The sequence below is a fragment of the Aspergillus chevalieri genome, chromosome 1, assembly GCF_016861735.1.
Source record: "Aspergillus chevalieri M1 DNA, chromosome 1, nearly complete sequence".
NCBI lineage: Eukaryota > Fungi > Ascomycota > Eurotiomycetes > Eurotiales > Aspergillaceae > Aspergillus > Aspergillus chevalieri.
Window position 1 is genome coordinate 3,996,260 of NC_057362.1, and position 20,401 is coordinate 4,016,660.

The window sequence follows — 20,401 nt, forward strand, 5'->3', positions numbered from 1 at the left end:
TTTGTTTTTTCACTTTTTCTTTTTGTCTTCCATCAAATACTCTGTACAAATACATCAATACATCAATATTCTGTACAGAGAAATACAAAGGGAGAATGTGCATATGCAGGTGTCAGTAGTGTAATTGCGTGGCATGCTGACCGCCGACCTTGGCACCAGAACAGTTGTTCGTATTTGGGCTGTTCCCAATAATGAAGATCGCCGGCATACGTAGTGGTATACAGATGCCTTGAGGCTCTGTGGAAAACTCTGTTAGTGTGCTGGGACGCGAATCGTTCATAGGGCTTTTTTTACAATGCTTACGTATCTCCCCAGCCCCCATTGACGTTAAGCAAGGAAATACTCCGAGCGACCAACTGGGGCCATTTGAAATGTCGTGCCTAATCAAGTGGTGCACTTGGTCTGTCCACGGGTGACGCCGATTACGCGAATTGGTATAGCTTACCCGTTTGGGAAATCTGCCTTGTCACTTGGACTCGAATTAGACAACTCTATCACACAAAGAACAGAAGATCTCAATCTAACCTCGCTTAGTACTATCCTCGACTTCATGATTCAGTAGAACTGCTTAGGCTTCCTCGACTGGGTTTGACACTCAGCATAATCCCTGTCTAGGGGCCAAAAGGTCGTGAAGGCCATCCTCTCCGAAACATCCCTCCGCTACTCCTATAACAAAAGGATGACTAGAAAGGGACTAAAATCTACTAAGAAACGCAAGTTTTTATCATATTCATCTATCTAATCTGCCTGGAATTTCCGCCCGCAGATCACGCAACCTCAAATATATATTCGAACAATGAGTGGCGATGCACACTGTTAAAGGTGGTCGACATTCGCATCTGTCTCCAGATTCCTGGGATGGGGCCAAACTGGAGCAGATCGCGACGGCGAAAGGTCTCTACATTGCATCCTAAGAATATCATCAAGTGATGGCTCTTTGGCCCTTCAGCAAAGCCTGGCATGGCTACGGTCGAATAACCGGGCACCAAAAACAAGATGATTGATTGCTGCTATGTGAACTATGAGCGAGCCACGAGGTTGATTTGCAAAACTAGATTCAATCTCCGCGAGCCCGCCTCTGCGCTGGCTATTTCCCAACTGTGAAGCTATCTCGGCTTTCTTTTGAATGCCTTACGTTACATGGGAGCACCGGTCTTGACAGTTTATTCCCCTGAATCATACTCGATTCGATAGAACTCTGGGAAAAGATATCTCGCAACCATCTCGAAAAACAGTCGCTTGATCCACGAGCTCCAAGGATTGCCAAAGGAATAGACCAGCTGCGTCGACCGCCTGAATCGACTTCAACTTCAAAACAGGGCTCTCCCAGTCCCGCACAATGCCAACCAACGTGCACGACTGTCATCAAAAATGGCTTACACAAGCAGAAACCCGAGCGATTCTTCTGTCAATCAGCGACCAAACAAGTGCTCAAATACTTGCACTTGCACACATGGACAACTCATCTGATGCTAGTGCCATTCCACGAAGGCTGGAGACGGTGCAATTTCCCTCGTGGCAAGCAGGTCCCATCCAACTGACTTCCATCTTACGACCCGCCTGCGTGGATTTGAATATGAAGTGACAGGAGTAGCGGTACCTAGGTACTGCTGTGTCGGTAATGTTTCTGACCAACCTAAGGAATAGACGCCACGACAGCATATGTCTTAGCAACGCTTCCATGCTACGATGAAAGAAGCCCATGCATCTTTCGCTGCTTCTCAGTTTAAAGGAAAGAGCGAGCCTTTGGATGTGGCATTGGACTCATCTCACTGAACATGCACGAGATATACTGGCCCGGTGCCGTCGGGAGAAAGCCGAAATCATGCGTCTTCATATTGCAAATAATCGCTTACAACCGAACGATCTGTCGAAGGATACATCTGGGATCAGGATAATGATCCTGTCGATGGCGAAAAAGAACCAGACAGCAACAAGCTCGCAGTCTCCTACATCGTAACCAGAGAAGACCAACATATTTATTTTTGGACTATACGCCAGTTCTAACGAGAGTGAGAAATAAATATTTATTATCAATGTACTGTTCGATTCTACTATCGTATGATGTATAATCCCAGAGCTGTTGATAAAGCTATCGCGGAAAATCTATTTTAGTCTGCCCTATTTACGCGGTCTGTCTCCGATCGACGTGATAGTCCGCGTCAACATCGGTGGGTCTATATATATATAAAGAGATCAGCCACAGCCTTGTGGACTAGTCATCGACGGCGTGACAGCACGGACATCCACGGACGAACTGCAAGAGTGGGAATAGCCTAGAGTAATTATAGTACGTTGTGGACTAGATGAATCTGGGAATCGAATGTCTCTGATAGCAAATTTGATTATTCCAATGCGTAGTTAGTCGATCGTTAGCTCGTTAAAAATATACCGAAAAATGGCTTCGACCATGAACCAAACTCAAACCCCCGGCTTAGAAAGCTTAATGAACACCTCAATCATCGGCACAGTCGAAGTAATCCATACGTCCGGGTCAGAAGGAGCAGCACCCGTAGCAGCAGCACTAGTACTAGTAGCAACAGAAGCACCAAGTCTATTCGCTCCCGCAGAAGCAAAACGCGGCTGCTCAAGCCTCGTCTGCTCCCACAGAAACCCGTGCTTGTATGGATCTAGATACCACAATGGCGCAGAGGGCCTCCACGAAAGACCGTGCTTCATAGGACACAGATAAGGGCAGTCGGTTGTACCGTGTGCTGTCTCGCCACAGTAGAGACAGTTGCCGTTGGGGGTTGTCTGGGTTGGCAGTTGGCGCCAGGCAGCGGCGTACTGACGGGGGTCGATGTTCTTTTGGGGCTGGTTTCGGAGACCTTGAGTTTTTGGCTGTGTTTGTGTCTATGCCTGTGGGTGCAATGGCTCAGGCACAGGAGCAGGCTAGCTGCACTCCGACGCAGTCGGCGTACTATCCCTCGAACCCGGAACAAGTGCCTCAACAGCCCTGATCACATCATCCGCATACGCGATATCGGCTGGCAACTTATCGTAGATCTCACTCTCGAGGTACTCCTTCAACCAGTATCCAACCTTGATCGATAGCGCGGCCCAGCGGTGGTATTTGGGCTCGCCGGGTTCGGGTCTGGGGACGTTCTTCTTCTATCCAGCCCAGCCAGTCACTTAGGTCTTCGGCTTCAGAGGGGAAGTAGAGCATCTCGCGCAGGCCATCTATGTCGATGATTGGGGGGAGGTTGAAGGCTTGGGTTGCCATGGTGGGTGCTGTTGCTATCGCTGCGGGTTCCGTTTAAAGAGGGTTTATAGATGCAGAGGAAAGTTCAATGATCTTCGAAAGACTACGAAAAGGCGAATGTAGTTGTCAGGTCACATGATAATTATTGCATATACTGGTCATCATAAAATCAACTAGTTCATGCCTTTATGCCTGCAAAGGCTCATTCATACCACCAAAGGTAACGCTCTTGATCACCATAAACTCATCAATGCCGTACTTGCTGCCTTCACGGCCAAATCCACTTTGCTTGACACCACCAAATCTGTGAACAGTTAGTATTAAACGAAAATATAAAAACCAAGGAGTACTTACGGAGATGCAGCATCGCTGATAAGACCAGTGTTAACACCAACCATGCCGACCTCCAAGGCTTCAGCCACACGGAAGATCCGCTTGAGGTCACTGCTGAAGAAGTAACCGGCAAGGCCAACCTCGGCACTGTTCGCCAGGTCAACAACATCCTTCTCCGACTCGAACGGGAACAGCCCGGCCACAGGGCCAAATGTTTCCTCAGAGGCAACCAGCATGTCCTTGGTCATACCAGTCAGGACGGTCAGGTCGTAAAAGTTAGGGCCCAGGTGGGAAAGCTGTTGGCCTCCGTGAGCCACCTTAGCACCCTTCGACGCGGCATCTTGGACATGCTGGTCGACCTTGGCAACAGCGCGGCCATGGATAACGGGGCCGTGGGTGATTCCGTCTTCGAAACCACCACCAATCTTGAATCCCTTGACCTTCTCGACGAAACGCTTGGAGAACTCTTCGTACACACCCTTCTGCACGTAGATCCGGTTGGCACAAACGCAAGTCTGGCCCGAGCTGCGGAACTTGGAGGCGATGGCACCAGCGACGGCAGCGTCGAGGTCCTTGACATCATCAAACACAATGAAGGGAGCGTTGCCTCCGAGTTCCCAAGAGACCTTCTTGATCGTAGAGGCAGACTGCTTCATGAGCAGCTTACCGACGTTTGTCGATCCGGTGAAGGACACCTTGCGGACCTCTGGGTGAGTCGTCAAAGACTCACCAACCTCAGGTGTGTTGGCCGAGGCAGTGACAATGTTGACGACACCCTTGGGGATACCTGCCCGGTGGGCCAGCTCTGCCAAAGCGTTCGCCGTGAATGGTGTCTCACCAGGGGTCTTCACCACAACTGTGCAGCCCGCCGCCAGAGCAGGTCCGATCTTTCTTGTGATCATGGCTGCTGGGAAGTTCCACGGCGTAATGAGACCGCAGACACCAACGGGCTGCTTAAGGGTCATGATACGGTTTCCCGGCACCGAGGCAGGAATAGTGTCACCGTAGATACGGGGAGCTTCCTCGCTGAACCATTCAAAGAAGCTGGCCGCGTAGTTGACCTCACCCTTGGCATCCGCCAATGGCTTCCCATTCTCCCATGTGATGAGTGTTGCCAGATCCTCCGCATTGTCAACCATCAATTGATGCCACCGACGCAGCATTCGGGAACGTTCGCGACCCAATGTTGTACGGAATGTAGAGAACGCTTCGGAGGCAGCCTGGATGGCCTTTTCGGTATCAGAACCGTCGAATTCGGGGCACGTTCCAATGAGTTTTCCGGATGCGGGGTCTACATTCACATCATTAGATAGGCTCTCTTAAGTTTCGCAAGTGATCCTGCATACCGTGCACTTCGAATGTTTTCCCGGATTGAGCCCCCACCCACTTTCCATTAACATACGCCTTCTGGATGAAGAGCGATTGATCTTTCAGCTGTAAAGATACCACACAATTAGCATATGCAGTAATTACCATGCAGTCAACCCAATCACCTACCGGAGGCACAGTATGGCCCATTGTGTAAAGACGCTTCGCATAGACCGGCGGCGGAACAGCAAAAGGATACCGAGGTCGAGGACGCAGCAATTGCCGTGAAACAGGACGAATAAGTCTTTCCATGCTGTCAAAATCAAAGGATCAATACTCCACGCTTCTCCCAAAAACCAACAGAGGACTGAGAGTGCGGTGCTGATAAATAGATTCCGTGCGGGGGAGCTTCCAGAGTCCCTCGGATAAGTTACACAGCAGCGATGAGAGAGAAAAGTGCAGTTCTGTGGCTGACCAGCAGGGCCGAGAGAGTATTTATAATAAGGACAATGGATCCAGAGGAATTTCGGCGGTTTCAGAAACGATGAGCGTTCAATCGCGATACCCCAAGCGGGGAGCGCGCGGTCACGTGGGGCGACGTCATGATAGTGAGCTTATCGACGTCAATTTTGGGCAATGCAGCAGCCATACATTCACAATGATATTATTGTACTAGATCTGGAGTTTTTTTGTTGAGTGATTGGACCCTATTTCGTGTAAAAAGAGCAACTATCCTGCTCTTTTGCTGTATGTGCATGCTGCATCGAATATTACAAGATGGTATTACGAATACATATCGGGTACAACAATTTAGTCTTCGGCATTCTTGACCATTCGGAAGTTTCATTATAGCAGCTGCGGCAGTCTCAACCAATGAAAAGACTTTCCTTTAACCTACGTCTCCGACATACAATACGCGCCAATACGCAATATCGTATTTTTGGAGTATACCAGATGCGCATTATATAGCTTGTCTATCAACAGGTCTAAGGTGTATATGTACATAGTTAAGAAAAGAAGGTTGCTACAGCCCGTCTAGATATCACATCCTCATGCTCCATTATCCGGTCATTGCTCATCCCCATTTCCAGCATCAATGTTAATAGGCGCAGGTGTCCTCGGACGGTGACCCGGGTGCACGCGCTTCATATGGAGATTCAGATTCCACGTCCGCGAAAAGCCATTCACATGCCGGCGACAAGATTTGAATGGGCATACCAAGTCTTGCTTGCGATGCTGCCCTTTACCCTTGCGCTCTGCGTTGTCAGCAGTCGCAGGACTAGCAGGCCTGGAAGTAGACTCATGTCTGACAGAGGATGCCCTGGACCGTGGATTTTTGGATGATTGACGAGATATACGGGGAGGAGTAGGGCTTTTAGGCTCGGGTTCAGACTCGGACTCGCTTTCCATATATTGCACGTCTTGCGCTTTGTCTTCCTCAATAGGTTTCACTGTTCCTTCGTTGAATTGCTGGAATGCCATGTCTTCTCCGAACAAGGCGGAGCACCGTTTGGCTGTACGCATCACTACAGCAGGCGGCCAGCCCATCATGGCTGCAACACCCAAGACCTCACTCCAATCACGGAGACCGCGTCCGCCTCGAAGGCGACTTGTAGATGGTCCGTGTCCTCGACCAAGTGACCTTCCGCGCGAGCGTGATGTATGTTGTACTTTGGAGCAAGAGCGAGGCCCTTCATGTTGAGAAGAGCGAAGAGATGGTTTCCGGCCTCGTGACTGACTTCTCTCAGTCTCTCCGGGATTTCTTTTCCTAGGAGATGATCTGCTTGAAGCCATACTCTCCGTATCTGACTGCATTTCACTTGCTGAGCTGTCGCCTCCTCGAGCACCCCCTGTCTGCGCATGATGCAGTCCCATCAGAAGTTGGTCGAACTGAGTGAGAACGTTTCGAGAAAGGGGCCGTAACTGTCGTCTGGATTTATCGTCATCGGCCTGAACCACAGGTCGAAGTTCGTCATCATCCATATACCCCCCATTACTTCCTTCATAAGCCGTACTTTCGTCATTGGCGTCAACTCGAACTGCAGCAGACGTTCTAGGTTGGGATATCGTGCGCTTGCGGTCCCATTCCCTAGCCTCGAACCTCTCCTTGGCGGTTTTGAGCATCATAGCGATAACCGATTCTTCCAAATCAGCACTAGGCCGTGGATCAGATGACATCCTTAACGTCCATGCGGCGTCCTCCTCTCTTCTGAAACGCTCATCCGCTCGAGGCACCTTATCAGCAGACATGGGCCACGCCGCCCATCCCTTGGGAGGCGCAAATGCTTCTGTTTCATCCACTCGTTTATCCTCCTTCATGGTCATCCGCCCTCTTTCACGGGCCCGTACGCGAAGCGCATAAGAATTGTAAAGATGGGCCGCAAGATCCCTCGCCCGAATCGTCTCCAAAGCCTGTGCATTCCGCCGCTCTTCCGCCGTTAACCTCCTCCACGTAGACTCAGGACCACGAAATCTATTAGGCCGCTCTTCAGGAGACGACGGCGGACTAAGCGACCTAGCCACCACAGCCGGCCTCTTGCGCTTCTTTGGCAATGCATTGGCCTCATTCCTCGATTCTGAGTCATCTTCATTACTGGCGTGGTATGTTGCATCTGACTGGTTATCATCCATCATGGGTATATCGCCCATGGTAACGTCGAGATCATCGTGATCTTCATGGGTGCCAGCACCATGTTCACTTTCTGGGTACGGTTCGAGATCCACATCTTGACTGGCAGGGCCTCCAAATAGTGACTGAAATGGTTGCGCGGATTGAGGGGGATTCAAGGGGTCTGAAAATGGATCATCTGGAATTGAAGACATTCTTGATATGCTCGAATGAGCTGTCTGTTCGTATAGAGCTGGGTGAAGGTAGAATTTGCGGCTTTCGGTTGAATGCTCTTATTCCATGATTCCACGAGAAAATAGATTAGGAAAGACTAATTAATCGCTCTTACATCCCGGCTCTTTTCAAATCCTGGCGTTCCTAAAGATTGTAGTAAATGTATAGAAACTGGAGAGCAACCAGTAAATTCGGCGAAGAAAAAGCTTATCATGGATGCGATAAGACACACGTGACTTTAATGCCTCAGGCATTATTATGGATTTTGCACATCTTGCTATTTGGAGAGCCATTGTTACGGATTTACATTCGACGACTACGGGCTGGACACTATCGGAGGAAGAGATGAGCATAAAAAAAGGATGCACATTGTCTAAGAATAACACAACAATCAGACGCCAGAATGCTTCCAAATCCCAATAAGGTCACATATTATAAAACGAACAATCTAACTTTTCTTTCCTCACATCTATTTATCACCCTTCTCGAGCTTTCTCCTCTTCGACCGCAGCTTCGCCGCCTCATCAGACTGCTTCTTGTTCGAGTACATCATCTTCTCCAACAGCTTCCGCTTTTTACGGCTCATCATCATCTTCTGTCTCTCCAGTTCTTCCTCCTCCTTGCGCTTCTTGGAGGCGATCTTCTTCGCCTGCGAGGACTTCTTCTTGGCCTTCTCGTCGGCGCCGCCGTTGGCGGACGAGAAAGGAAGACCAGCAGCTTCGGCCTCGAGTTCTTTCTGGTGACGAGTGCGAGCGGTCTCCTCGTCGTCTTCGGACTCGGATGCGGCTTCGTCTTCGAAGCCACCGAATTCCTCGCCTTCGGACTCGCTCTCTTCCTGTTCCTCGTCTTCGTCGGAGTTGGCAAGGTCGACGTCCATACCGCCGTCTTCTTCGGAGTCTTCGGAACCATCCTCCTCGTCAGATGCCTCAGCGGCCTTGGCGTCTCCGTTCTTCTCGTGACCCTTGTCGTCCTTGTCGTCCGCCATCTCTTCGTCGCTACCACTCTCTTCCTCGGCCAACTCAGCCTCACCCTCTTCTTCCTGATCTGCCAGACTGGCCTTAGGGTCGTAACCGCCCCTCGAAGGCTTGACCCACGGGCTCAAGTGGGGTGGCAGCGTGGCACCGGGTGCGTAAAGGTCAGGACGAAGAAGTCTGCCCTCGTTGATGCTATCCCAAATCCATTGGGGCTGGACGTAGGTTCTACCGGGAATCCGGGTACCAGGCTTGACTTGTGGCACGGCACCTTCCTTGGCAGCAGGAACAGCCGGGAGAGCGCCCTCAGGGAGAGGAGGACGATCCACGACCTGGTGAGTAATCCGGGGGTCCGTTTCGTCGTGGGTGAAAGCACCATCGCCAGACACAGCGTCCCAGCCAACCCGGGTGCAGCCAAACGCACGGAGGATAAATTCCAAGGGAGCCTTCGGGGCTTCTCTCGAGATGTAGAATGTGAAGGGGGAGAAGAGAGAACCGGCGTCGGCTCCGCTCAGGTCAGGTTGGTCGAGCGTATCGGCTTCCGGTGCGGCAGGCTCGAACTTGTCGATCGCATCGTTCGATTCTTCCGTGGTAGTCTCGACGGTCTTCTCATCCTTTGTCTGATCCAATCCGGCGTCATGGATCACCTTGTCAACCTTACTCTGGACCTCAGTCGAAACCTCCTTGTTCGTAAGAGCGTTTGTCTTTGTGCTATTCCCTTCGATGGCCTTGGGGACGTTGCCAACGGACCGACCCTCGAGGGTGAAAGCGGCCAATTCCGCACCGTTCTCATCGCTCCGGGTATCGAACTTGGGCGGGTATCTCAGACCAATCGATGAGTACAGACGGTAGTTAACGAAGCCCAGGAGGGTAGTGTAAAACTCGACAAAAGTGGCCATAATCCGGTAGTCGACATCACCGTTCACCCGCTGGACGAATCGGTAAGGAACCAACCACATGATGTCCTGTCCTTGAATAGTTGCCTGGTAGTAGATACCCTTGATCGAGAGGAAAGACTTGCGCAGGGAGTTGGTAGCGATCAGATAGTGCTGGAACTCATGGGTCAATCGCTGACAGAGCGCAATGGTCTTGGGAGGCACGTGGGCGGATGAGGGGAGGTTTGCAAAGAGGAACAGCAGCGAAAGCGCATCATCCAAGTCTCTGAGGGCGTCAATGAAGGTGGGATAACGCTCCTTAATGACGTGGTCCAGGGTGAGTTTCGGGGCATGGTTCTTCTCCAAGCGCGAAGCATCGCTAACTTCTCCACGTCCTAACGAGCGCGCGATCTTCTTCGCAAGAGACTTCTGGTCGCGGAACTTGGCCAATAGGGGCTCGTGGAGTAGATATTGGATATCCTTGGTGTAGTAGAAGGTGGTGTTGGGAGTCGAAGTCTTCGAGGCCTTCTTCTTGTTCCGGGGCTCACGAGGATAGATACCTGTTCAACGCCTCAAAATCAGCGTCCCAAGTCAAGGAATACATCAGACAATAGTACATACCCTTGAAGATACATAGTCGACGGAAGTCAGGCAACGAAATCTGCAGTTTGCGGACTGCCTGCGTTCTGGTAATGTAGTTTTTGGCCTGGCCAGAGGTTCCTAGACGCAATTGAATTAGCATTTTTGAATTGCTTCAAACGTGATATATCAATTCATACCCTTCTTCTTAAGCTTCGCCATTTTGACAATCAGTGGTGGTAACTGTGTTGACAGGAAGAAGAAAATAGAATCGGAGATAACCAAAAATTTCTCGATAACTTTTTTTTTCTCTTCGGGGAGCTGGATGTTGGTCCGTGCACGTGCTATCTATCTTGGCGCCAAGACTGAATATGTGATCATGAAGACCAGTTTCGGGATGGCTTCAACTCTTCCACGTTGGTCGATTACGGCAACAGGAATATATGATGCGGTAGTATTCCTGGTCTTATTCATTTGCCATGCTGGTTGATCGCAGAAAGGCGGTCGTCTTTGGCGCTGCCCTGGTCTTGCGACTGCTGCTTTGGGTTCTGTTCCCTTCGCTGCCGGACTTGTTGACGGGACGAGTAGAGGTGTCTACGCCGGTTAACAGCTTCAAGCGGCGTGAGTACCGACATGCCGGTGGTACTTCGTGGAATTGCGTTGCTAATGCTATGCGATTAGTGCAGGAAGGCTTGTTTATGTACACTCGCAATGTTTCCCCTTACGACGGCGGCGTGTTCCATCAGGTAAGTCCAGCAATTGACTGTATTTCTCTGGGGAAGTTGCTAACAGTCCGTCCGAATATCTAAATAGGCACCGCTATTGCTTCCAATCTTCGCGTTGTTACCAAATGCCAAGGAATATCCTTTACCGACAGCCATATTCTACTCGCTGGTCGATCTCGCAAACGCAAACGCATTGGTCACAATATCCGACTCAGGACAGGCTCTTTCGGGGAGATTACATTCGGCATTGAGAAAGCATGTCCGATATGATGGGGTTGCAGTTGCGGCATGGTATGGAGGCTATGCATCTCATGGGGAAAAGGCAATGTTTTTAACGGTCCCAGGTTTCTCTTTAATCCGTTCACGATTGCGACCTGTTTGAGCAGGTCGACGAATGTTTTCACCACCTGCGGTATTCTCTATGCCATATCCAACGCTGGCAGCGGAAATAGCGTCAATGCGATGCTCGCCTTGGGATTCGCGTCCTACCTCTCGATATACCCGGCCCTTTTGTTTATCCCGCTTGTTTTCTTGTGTTATGACCGACGGGTGCAGGAAACGAAGATGTCGTCCAATGCAGCGGTCTTTTCCGTGCAGTACTTTGGCATTTTTCTGGGGAGTGTGGCGGGACTTCTTGGAATTTCCTGCCTGATTGTCGCAGACTTCTGGCAGTTCATCTCGGCGACGTACGGTTTCCAGCTACTCGTTCCCGATTTGACTCCCAACGTCGGTCTCTGGTGGTACTTCTTTATTGAGATGTTTGATTCCTTCCGAGAATTTTTCCTCGGTGTCTTCTGGCTTCATCTCGCGTGCTATGTCGGAGGTTTGACCATACGGTTGCGGCGCCAGCCTCTGTTCGTCCTAACTGCTCTCCTGGGCATCTTTGCGATCTTCAAGCCTTATCCCAGCATTTCGGACGCATCTCTATATTTCGCTTTCCTTCCGCTTTACCGGCATCTTTTCCCTTGTAAGTTGAGTCACGCTTCTGTCTGCGCGGATGTTGACTGACGATATCAGTGATGCGCTATACGTTCTTCGCAGTCTCCGCGCTGTTGTACGCAACTCTTTTGGGCCCTGCTTTCTATCACTTGTGGATCTACGCTGGATCCGGAAATGCCAACTTCTTCTACGCTATCACACTGGTCTGGAGTTTGGGGCTCTCGATCTTGTTAGCGGACACCGTCTTCGCCGCCCTCCGAGAAGAATGGGAACAGGATAACCCGGAACTCCGAGGAAAGGATGTCAGACAGGTCTAATTTAATACATATATCATAAGACCTAAATACATACATCAATCGGTCTGCCACGGATCATTATTGTCCAACATCTTGGACAAGATCAAATAATCAGGTTCCTTCACCGTACCATTCCGCAGCCTCCGCGGTTGCGGAGAGTATTCGTCCACTTCAAACCCGCAACGCTCATAAAAGCGCATTGCCTTTGTATTCGACTTGAAGACAGTCAACATGGTCTTCTCGAGGCCCACGCGCTGTCCGATATCCTCGCACGTCAGCATCAGCTGCCTCCCTAGACCCAGACCTTGTGCTTCTGGTGATAGGTGGATCTCATAGCAATAGATGACCTCTTTCCCATCCTCATATGTAACCATGAACGAAAGGAATCCTAGAATCGGCTCCTTTGCAGACGTGTTGTCTGAATTTCTAGCACCCCGACGCGCAATCAGGTACTTCATATCAGGCAACTTCATCTCCTTCCGTTTTTTTGACGGTGACCACCCCATACTAGATCCATTGTAAGCATTTGAAGAAGTCAACTCGATAAGACCAAAGCAGGCCTCGAAGTCCGTGGAGGGGATGGTCTTTGCGGTGTAGAGACCTAGCACGTAGTCCATTTCTTTGGATTTGTTGGGAGTAGAGTCATCTTTGCTTTTATATGTAGAAGTTTTCAACCTGAATGGTTCAGAGATCGTTGGCGCGTAGGTTGATTTGAATTGCTCGATTGAGAGGGCATTGGTGCGTTCAACTAGGGGGAGTGGTTGGTTTTCTAATATGTATTAGGCATATATCATCGGACTCATTGAATGTAGAATATGCAAAATGGATACATTGAAGACTTACGCTTATATTCTTTACTTTCTTTGTCGGACTGACTTGTCTGTCGCGTTGAGGAACGCCGCAATGACGATTTGTTCTTGGTGACTCGGCCGTCCTGGACGGACGGTGGCATTTCGCCTTGATGTGTATCGGAAATGAAAAATCAAATATAAATCGATTTAGAATGTTTGAGGTCAGAGATACCAAATTAAGATGGTAACTGGATTCAATTGATGAAGCTGATGTTGAAACGATGAGGATTTTCGGTGCGGGATCTGTATAAAGCTCCGCGCAAGCTGCGATTCATGATATACATCCGAAAACCACAAATTCACTGGGACCTCCAAGTTTCTTCATTTCAAGACAATGGCATTTAAAGTTTCGGAAAAGAAAGCAGCAAGCCAAATTTTCTGATGGAATAATTTGGTCTCTCTACATCTGATAACGATATATATTCTCGCTTATCCCTATACTATGTATAGTTCAGCTCATGAACTCTCCCTCTGCTTCGCAGCGAACTCCTCAGCACGTCGTTCGGCTTCCTCAGGGCCAAGCTCGCCAAAGATATCGATTCCCCAGCGGAATGGGTAGTTGTACCGCTGGTTTCGGTCGAGTTGATTAAGCGTCTCAAATTCGGCGTTAGGGATCGTAAAGACTAGAATCATTAGCTGACATAGGCCTATCCCAGAGAACGGAATGTATACCTTGAAAGTTGCTTTCAATCCGCGACGGAGTAACGCTCTTTGGTAGGACAGAGCTTCCCCGCTGAACGGCCCAGGAGATCAACACTGCGGCTGGGTCTTTTTCGAGCTTCTTTGCGATTTCTATAACGGTTGAATCGTCGACGACGCTGTTTACCGATGTTGTCAGCTGAGATGTTATAGTGGGAGAACGTGGTCCATACCGCGGGGCGTTGTAAATGTTGTTACCAAGCGGGCTGTAAGCAACAGGCAGAATGTTCTGTCATGCGAGCAATTAGCCCTCTTTCTCTCTCCCCTGTTGCAAAGGAAGTCTAACCTTTTCCTTCAGAAACTGGAACAGCGCCGGCTGCTGCAAATAAGGATGCGCCTCGATCTGGTTCACAGCAGGAGGAATCTCTGCTGTGTGGAGCAATTCCTGAATCTTGTCAACAGTGAGGTTGCTCACACCGATGCTGCGGATTTTGCCCGCCTTGACGAGCTTCTCAAGAGCTGCCCATGTATCGGAGATGGGGACGTCTGCTAGACGGAATCGTTTGGTGACGGGGTCTAGGGGGGTAAGGGTCTCGTTGGTATGTTCGAATGCAACTGGCCAGTGGACCTGGTGTTTTTAGGGACGAATCAACGAAAGACGATATTGGAAGGACATACCAGGTACAAATCGAGGTAGTCCGTCTGGAGATCGCTTAGGGTCTTGTTGACGGCTTCTTCCACATTCTCTGGGTGATGGTGCGTATTCCACAGCTTGCTGGTGATCTGCACATAATTAGAACGCGGCTTCTTCAATATTTCCTTGTGCCCATCGATATACGAACAAAGATCTCCTCGCGCGGTACGCCCGATTTCTTCCAACCACTTCCCACTTCGGTCTCGTTCAGGTAGCATGCAGCGGCGTCAATATGGCGATATCCGGTTTTGAGGGCATGTTCGACGGCGTTCTCGACTTCATGTGGTTTGGATAGCTATTGTAATCAGCAAGTGTCGGGATGCTATGCACAAACAAGTAGTGGTCTCTCACCCATGTTCCCAGTCCGACGACGGGAATATCGTATCCAGAGTTGAGCTTGAAGGTCGACATGTTGCGAAGACAGATGTGTAGGATTACTTTTGGTAGAGTACTGCTGGATCTTTGCAGGAAAGGAGATGGTTGTCGATAGATTCACGCGATGACGACCCCTCTTTCGGATCGTCGTATCAGCATGAGAATAATCCCTGGAGGGTGAGAAACTCATTTGGTGGTGCAATTGCGCCATCTTCTATTCTAGAATTCAATGAATTCGCGAATATGCTACTGACTATGGAATTTGCTAGCTTAGACTGAGGGACTATAAACATATTTCCTATCTTGGAAGATTGAGCATCCTCCGGTATCATGATTTTTGTCCATCCTCGCTCAGCACCTCAAGTTTATGAGATCGGAATTCCCCTGCGTATCACTTGAGTAGGACCGGTATAACGCGTACAAGCACATTGGACTCTATAACATCCTTCTGCAGGCTTATTTGCAGACAGTAGGATGCTGCAGGAGAGCTGCGAGGCACGTTCAGCTGCGTCGATCAGCAACAGACTTTAGCTGAAAGATGTAGCCATATATGTACTTTGCATCTGCACATTGCAAGAGGGATTTGCCGAAGGTAAACATCGGTATTAGAGAGATATATCTTTCGTCGTGCTGAAGATACGGAACAGAAGGCCATGGCGGGGCACTGCACGTGACTTTATTTTTTGGGGTTTAAACGGCTTTCACTTTTCAGACTTTGTTCTTCGACACCCCAGAACATGCTAAACAGCCACAATAATGCTAGCTCTATCACCGGTCATGGCCAATACCGACCGCTCTGACGATATCGGACGCTAATTCCTCCGTTTTTTCCCATGTCTGATTCAGTGAAAGTCTCCGAGTCCCTCTCCGACAAGTTCGATGACCACCGAAACGCGTGGAAAAAGGCAGCCATCAGGGTCAATTAATAATGCCGGAGAATGATCACCCTGGAAACACTGCCAGACAAGCGCCGGAGATGACTCGGGGACCAGCTTGGGCCTTAATAAGCATATCGTCACTGCGGGTGGAGCTTGTATAAAGGTTACATAGATGCCCCTCCGTCAAAACCGAGTTCACCGCTGCAAAAACCCAATCTCAATTTCTTCACAGAGTACTACGATATTTACAACAATGGCGCCCGCAAAGACACAGCAGTGGACCGTCCTGGACAAGGAGAACGGCTTTGACAGCCTTACCTTTGGCGAAGCAGACGTCCCCAAGGTCGGCGAGAATGAGGTGCTGGTCAAGTTCTACGCGGCCTCGCTGAACTACCGTGACCTGATCATTCCCAAGGTACGTCAATTGCCATAGCATCTTTAATTGAGACCCGATCGCATACTGATATGTTCAATTCTCTAGGGAATGTACCCCTTCGCCCTCAACTTCCCGGTCGTCCCAGGTTCCGACGGTGCTGGTGAGGTCGTTGAAGTCGGATCCAAGGTCGCGCAATTCAAGCAGGGTGACAAGGTGGCTACCCTGTTCAACCAGGGTCACCAGTACGGTCCTATCGACATCCCCGCTGCTCAGACCGGTCTCGGTGGTGTCATTGACGGTACTCTGCGCCAATACGGTGTTTTCAACGAGAACGGTCTTGTCAAGACCCCCAAGAACCTCAACTACCTCGAGTCGAGCACTCTCAGCTGTGCCGCTCTTACTAGCTGGAACGCCCTGTACGGTCTGAGGCCATTGAAGCCGGGTGAGACTGTCCTGGTGCAGGGAACTGGTGGTGTTAGCATGTTCGCATTGCAGGTAAGCTCCGCTCGTTCTATTTACGTCAATTCGCTGACACCGGTCTCTTGCTGGATATAGTTCGCCAAAGCCGCCGGTGCGACCGTCATTGCTACTACCTCTACCGAAGCGAAGGCCCAGAAGCTGAAGCAGCTCGGTGCCGATTACATTATCAACTACAAGTCCGACCCCAACTGGGGCCAGACGGCTCGCAAGTTCACCCCCAACAACGCTGGTGTCGATCACATTGTCGAGATTGGCGGTACTGGCACTCTTTCCCAGAGTTTCAAGGCCATCAAATTTGAGGGTGTGATCAGTATCATCGGCTTCCTCGATGGTGCGGACCCCAAGGGCCAGCCCAGCATCCTGGACTCGTTGAGCCACATCTGTACCGTGCGGGGTGTCTACGTCGGCAGCAAGGCCTTAATGAACGACATGGTCAAGGCCATTGAGGCCAACGACATCCGCCCGGTGGTTGACGAGAAGGTTTTCACTTTGGAGCAGGCCCGTGAGGCTTATGAGTACATGGTGAGTCTAGTTCTCTTAGATCTGCTGTATGCGGGGTATGTGCTAACAGTGATGCAGTGGGCTCAAAAGCACTTTGGCAAGTTGACCATCAAGGTCAACTAAATAACTAGCGATGAATTAATGCCATGAGTATATAGTTGCGAATAATAAACATACTACTTTTATATGTAAACAGCGATGGTCTCTGTATACCATTTCACCTGCAGGAGTGCAACCCCGCATCGCCACCAGAATGCATCACAACACCATCATTCGGACATCTCCTTACACCCTCGTCACTGTTATAGATCCCGTTGCTTACCATCTCAATTCAATTTATATAGAATTAAACTCCTCATATAAGCCATAGAACTGCCCCCGATGCAGGTCAACACCACCGAACCATTCTCCCTCCCCATTCTCGGGCCTCAACCCCACCAAAAACAGCAGAAGAAACCAGCATCGCAGCTACGCTTCATCCGTCCAGCACAGATGAGCCTGTTTGCTCGAGTATCCTGTTATCCGCCGCTGGGACAGGTAACATGTCCGCAGAGGATCCAGAAGGCGTTAGAGTTGGAGAAGGATGATACGGTGAGCTCACCACCGCCTCAAATATCTATGGAGGGAAATTAATAACGTGACTAGCTCCGGTTCACTGTGGTCATTGAATCAAGCGTCTCATTCCCAGAACAGCCATGGGAATCTGAGATCTACCATACCATCAGCACCACACCTGCTACCAGCACCACCACGACCTACAGTAGCAACACCCCCAGCAGCGCACCAGAATGGAAATCCCTCCCTCTCCGCAAAGTATCCACATCCAGAGCCCCAATGCTAAACGCCCAGAAAGGAGAATACGACTACTACCGCACCGTCTTCACAGAGGAAATCACCCTCCCGAACCAGGGCGGCTACGCGCAGTTCACAGTCAAGTACCGCTCCAGCCCCAACTCACCCTGGCAATGGGTCAACCAGCAGAAACCAGAGGAAGTCAGGAATGGGGAGTTGGTATTTGCGCCGAGGGATCAGAGTGCGCTTGCGATTGCTAATACTGCGGCTGCGACCGCTGCCGCGAGTGGTGCTGGCGGTGCTGGTGGTGGAGGTATGTCGGGGACTCAGTCTACTCCGTCATGGTACTCGGCGCCGACGCCTTCGTACTCATCGTCATCGGCATCGTCGGGGGGTAGAAGTGAATTGGGGAAGTATTTCGAGAATCTGTCATCGGAGGTTGAGGTTGAGTCGCGCGTGAGTGAGGCTGTTAATTCGGTGCTGTGGCAGGTATCTGGGAGTGTACCTCCAGCTGGGGAGACGGAGTCTACGGTTAAGGAGGTCGTGCTTGGTGTGCCGTCGTCTGTCGTGCGGAATTTCTCGCTGGTGCGGATATGGACGCCTTGGTTGGGGCCGAGGCATGGGAGGAAGACGTTTCAGTTGACGGAGGATGCAGTTCTGTGCTCATTTTTGAGGACGGATGGGACGCATCTTGTTCTTTTGGGGGTGTCTGGTGTTGATCATATGTTGACGCTGTTTCGGTCTGGTGAGAAGGGGGAGGTTATTGTCAAGGCTCAGAGTGACAATACGGAGACGACCAAGTTTAAGGTTCTGGCTGCTGTTGCTTACGATTTTGAAGTTGCTATGAGTGCTGTGATGTATGAAGCACGAAAGCTTGTCCGGGTCGCAAGCCAGGGGAGCCAGGAAGAGGAGAAGAAGGATGAGAAGAGCGAAGAAAAACCAGCTGAGGAGGAAGAACGCCCGTCGAGCTCTGCATCGCCTACCGGAGACGACCTTGTTATGGTAGAGAAAGACCCTAAAGTGCAATGGCTAACGGAGTGGTACGACGGCCTGACGTACTGTACCTGGAACGGGCTGGGCCAGAACCTGACGGAGGAGAAGATCCTGCATGCCCTAGACGCACTGAAGTCCCACGGCATCAAGATAGTCAACCTCATTATCGACGATAACTGGCAAACCCTGGACAATGAAGGCGACTCGCAATTCAAACGGCGTTGGACGCAGTTCGAAGGTAACCCTCGCGCGTTCCCTGAAGGACTAAGACAAACCGTCCAGGCCATCCGACAGCGCCAACCAAGCATTGAGCATATCGCCGTCTGGCACGCCCTCTTCGGCTACTGGGGTGGCATCTCCCCCAATGGTGATCTCGCCCAGCGCTTCAAAACCAAAGAAGTCAAGATCAAGGACCCAGCCGCCGGAGCACCACTACCCCATGCCTTCGACAACGGCGTCCTGCTCGCCATCGAACCAGAAGACATCCAAACCTTCTACGACGAGTTCTACTCCTACCTAACCTCCGTCGGGATCGACTCCGTCAAAACAGACGCCCAATTCTTCCTAGATCTACTAGCAACTCCCGAAGACCGCCGCCGCTTCATCCCTTCCTACCAAGACGCCTGGTCTATCGCCTCCCTGAAACACTTCAGCACAAGATCCATCTCCTGCATGTCCACCTTCCCACAGGCAATTTTCCACTCCCAGCTTCCCACAAACAAACCATCCATTCCCCTCCGCAACTCAGACGACTTCTTCCCAGCAATCAAGACAAGCCATCCATGGCACGTCTTCTGCAACGCCCACAACACCCTCCTCACCCGCTTCCTCAATGTCCTCCCAGACTGGGACATGTTCCAAACCTCCCACCCTTACGCCTCCTTCCACGCCGCCGCGCGCTGCGTCTCTGGCGGCCCAATCTACATCACCGACGAACCAGGCAAACATGACCTTGCCGTCCTCAACCAAATGACCGCCCCAACAACCCACGGCACAACCGTCATCCTCCGCCCCAGCATCGTCGGCCGCGCAATGGACATATACCACGACTACAATGAGGGCCACGTCCTCCCCGTAGGCACATACACAGGTCCAGCACGAACGGGGAGCGGAATCCTGGGCCTCTTCAACATCCAAGACTCCGAATCATGCAAACTCGTGTGCCTGAGAGATTTCCCAGGTATCCACGAGGGTTCGAACGGCCACTATGTCGTCCGCGCGCATACCAGCGGGCGCGTCTCCGACCCCATGCACCCCGCAGATGAAGACTCCCTCGTCATGGTCGAGCTCGGTCAAAAGGGCTGGGAAATTTTAACCTCCTACCCCACGCACTCCTTCACGCTGCGCGGGAGTCGCGGCTGCGGCTCTAAAACGAGTAACCTCACGCACGTCGCTGTCCTAGGCTTACTGGGTAAAATGACCGGTGCGGCAGCGATAGTCAGCTACGATGTGTTTATTGTTGAAAATGGACGGTTGAGGTTCGATATCGCGCTGAAGGCGCTGGGGACGCTGGGGATTTATTTCTCTGATTTGGAAGATCATAGTATTGCGAGGAACTTTATGGTGATGATTTCTGGGAGGGCGGTGCCGAGGAGGACGGTTTGGAAGGAGGGGGGTGAGGGGAGTAGGGTTTTGGCGGTTGATGTGTTGGGTGCGTGGAGGGGGATGGGGTTGGATAGTGGATGGGGGAATGAGGCTGTTGTGCAGGTTTTTGTTGGTTGATTTCCTTTTTGTACGTTATAATAGATTGAA

At 50.8% G+C, this 20,401-nt stretch overlaps 9 protein-coding genes across 9 annotated transcripts; 3 read left to right on the plus strand and 6 right to left on the minus strand.

Annotated features, from left to right (window-relative positions):
* Positions 1-3,007: 3,007 nt before the first annotated feature.
* On the minus strand, positions 3,008-3,223 carry ACHE_11390A (uncharacterized protein; the record flags this gene model as incomplete). The annotated part of the gene is made up of 1 exon (XM_043275954.1): positions 3,008-3,223. One exon carries the CDS (start codon positions 3,221-3,223, stop codon positions 3,008-3,010), a length of 216 nt encoding a protein of 71 aa, XP_043132510.1.
* A 165-nt stretch (positions 3,224-3,388) lies between these two features.
* On the minus strand, positions 3,389-5,155 carry UGA2_2 (NAD-dependent succinate-semialdehyde dehydrogenase; the record flags this gene model as incomplete). The annotated part of the gene is made up of 4 exons (XM_043275955.1): positions 3,389-3,506; positions 3,557-4,826; positions 4,882-4,969; positions 5,033-5,155. The coding sequence occupies 4 exons, from the start codon at positions 5,153-5,155 to the stop codon at positions 3,389-3,391; spliced, it is 1,599 nt and encodes a 532-aa protein (XP_043132511.1).
* A 756-nt stretch (positions 5,156-5,911) lies between these two features.
* ACHE_11392A (uncharacterized protein) lies at positions 5,912-7,666 on the minus strand (the record flags this gene model as incomplete). Its single annotated transcript, XM_043275956.1, has 1 exon — positions 5,912-7,666. The coding sequence occupies one exon, from the start codon at positions 7,664-7,666 to the stop codon at positions 5,912-5,914; it is 1,755 nt and encodes a 584-aa protein (XP_043132512.1).
* A 488-nt stretch (positions 7,667-8,154) lies between these two features.
* On the minus strand, positions 8,155-10,332 carry nop7 (mRNA-binding ribosome synthesis protein NOP7; the record flags this gene model as incomplete). The annotated part of the gene is made up of 3 exons (XM_043275957.1): positions 8,155-10,091; positions 10,153-10,251; positions 10,311-10,332. The coding sequence occupies 3 exons, from the start codon at positions 10,330-10,332 to the stop codon at positions 8,155-8,157; spliced, it is 2,058 nt and encodes a 685-aa protein (XP_043132513.1).
* Positions 10,333-10,589: 257 nt separating this feature from the next.
* On the plus strand, positions 10,590-12,091 carry ACHE_11394S (GPI-anchor transamidase subunit GAB1; the record flags this gene model as incomplete). Its single annotated transcript, XM_043275958.1, has 5 exons — positions 10,590-10,731; positions 10,792-10,856; positions 10,924-11,126; positions 11,180-11,802; positions 11,853-12,091. The coding sequence occupies 5 exons, from the start codon at positions 10,590-10,592 to the stop codon at positions 12,089-12,091; spliced, it is 1,272 nt and encodes a 423-aa protein (XP_043132514.1).
* A 35-nt stretch (positions 12,092-12,126) lies between these two features.
* On the minus strand, positions 12,127-13,022 carry ACHE_11395A (N-terminal L-serine N(alpha)-acetyltransferase NAT4; the record flags this gene model as incomplete). Its single annotated transcript, XM_043275959.1, has 2 exons — positions 12,127-12,839; positions 12,914-13,022. The coding sequence occupies 2 exons, from the start codon at positions 13,020-13,022 to the stop codon at positions 12,127-12,129; spliced, it is 822 nt and encodes a 273-aa protein (XP_043132515.1).
* A 355-nt stretch (positions 13,023-13,377) lies between these two features.
* Positions 13,378-14,665, minus strand: ACHE_11396A (aldo/keto reductase; the record flags this gene model as incomplete). The annotated part of the gene is made up of 7 exons (XM_043275960.1): positions 13,378-13,544; positions 13,594-13,739; positions 13,794-13,849; positions 13,907-14,188; positions 14,239-14,343; positions 14,403-14,549; positions 14,606-14,665. The coding sequence occupies 7 exons, from the start codon at positions 14,663-14,665 to the stop codon at positions 13,378-13,380; spliced, it is 963 nt and encodes a 320-aa protein (XP_043132516.1).
* A 1,014-nt stretch (positions 14,666-15,679) lies between these two features.
* Positions 15,680-16,987, plus strand: ACHE_11397S (zinc-dependent alcohol dehydrogenase family protein; the record flags this gene model as incomplete). Its single annotated transcript, XM_043275961.1, has 4 exons — positions 15,680-15,922; positions 15,989-16,378; positions 16,439-16,885; positions 16,943-16,987. 4 exons carry the CDS (start codon positions 15,680-15,682, stop codon positions 16,985-16,987), a joined length of 1,125 nt encoding a protein of 374 aa, XP_043132517.1.
* A 258-nt stretch (positions 16,988-17,245) lies between these two features.
* On the plus strand, positions 17,246-20,371 carry ACHE_11398S (putative raffinose synthase protein Sip1; the record flags this gene model as incomplete). Its single annotated transcript, XM_043275962.1, has 2 exons — positions 17,246-17,455; positions 17,510-20,371. The coding sequence occupies 2 exons, from the start codon at positions 17,246-17,248 to the stop codon at positions 20,369-20,371; spliced, it is 3,072 nt and encodes a 1,023-aa protein (XP_043132518.1).
* Positions 20,372-20,401: the final 30 nt, after the last annotated feature.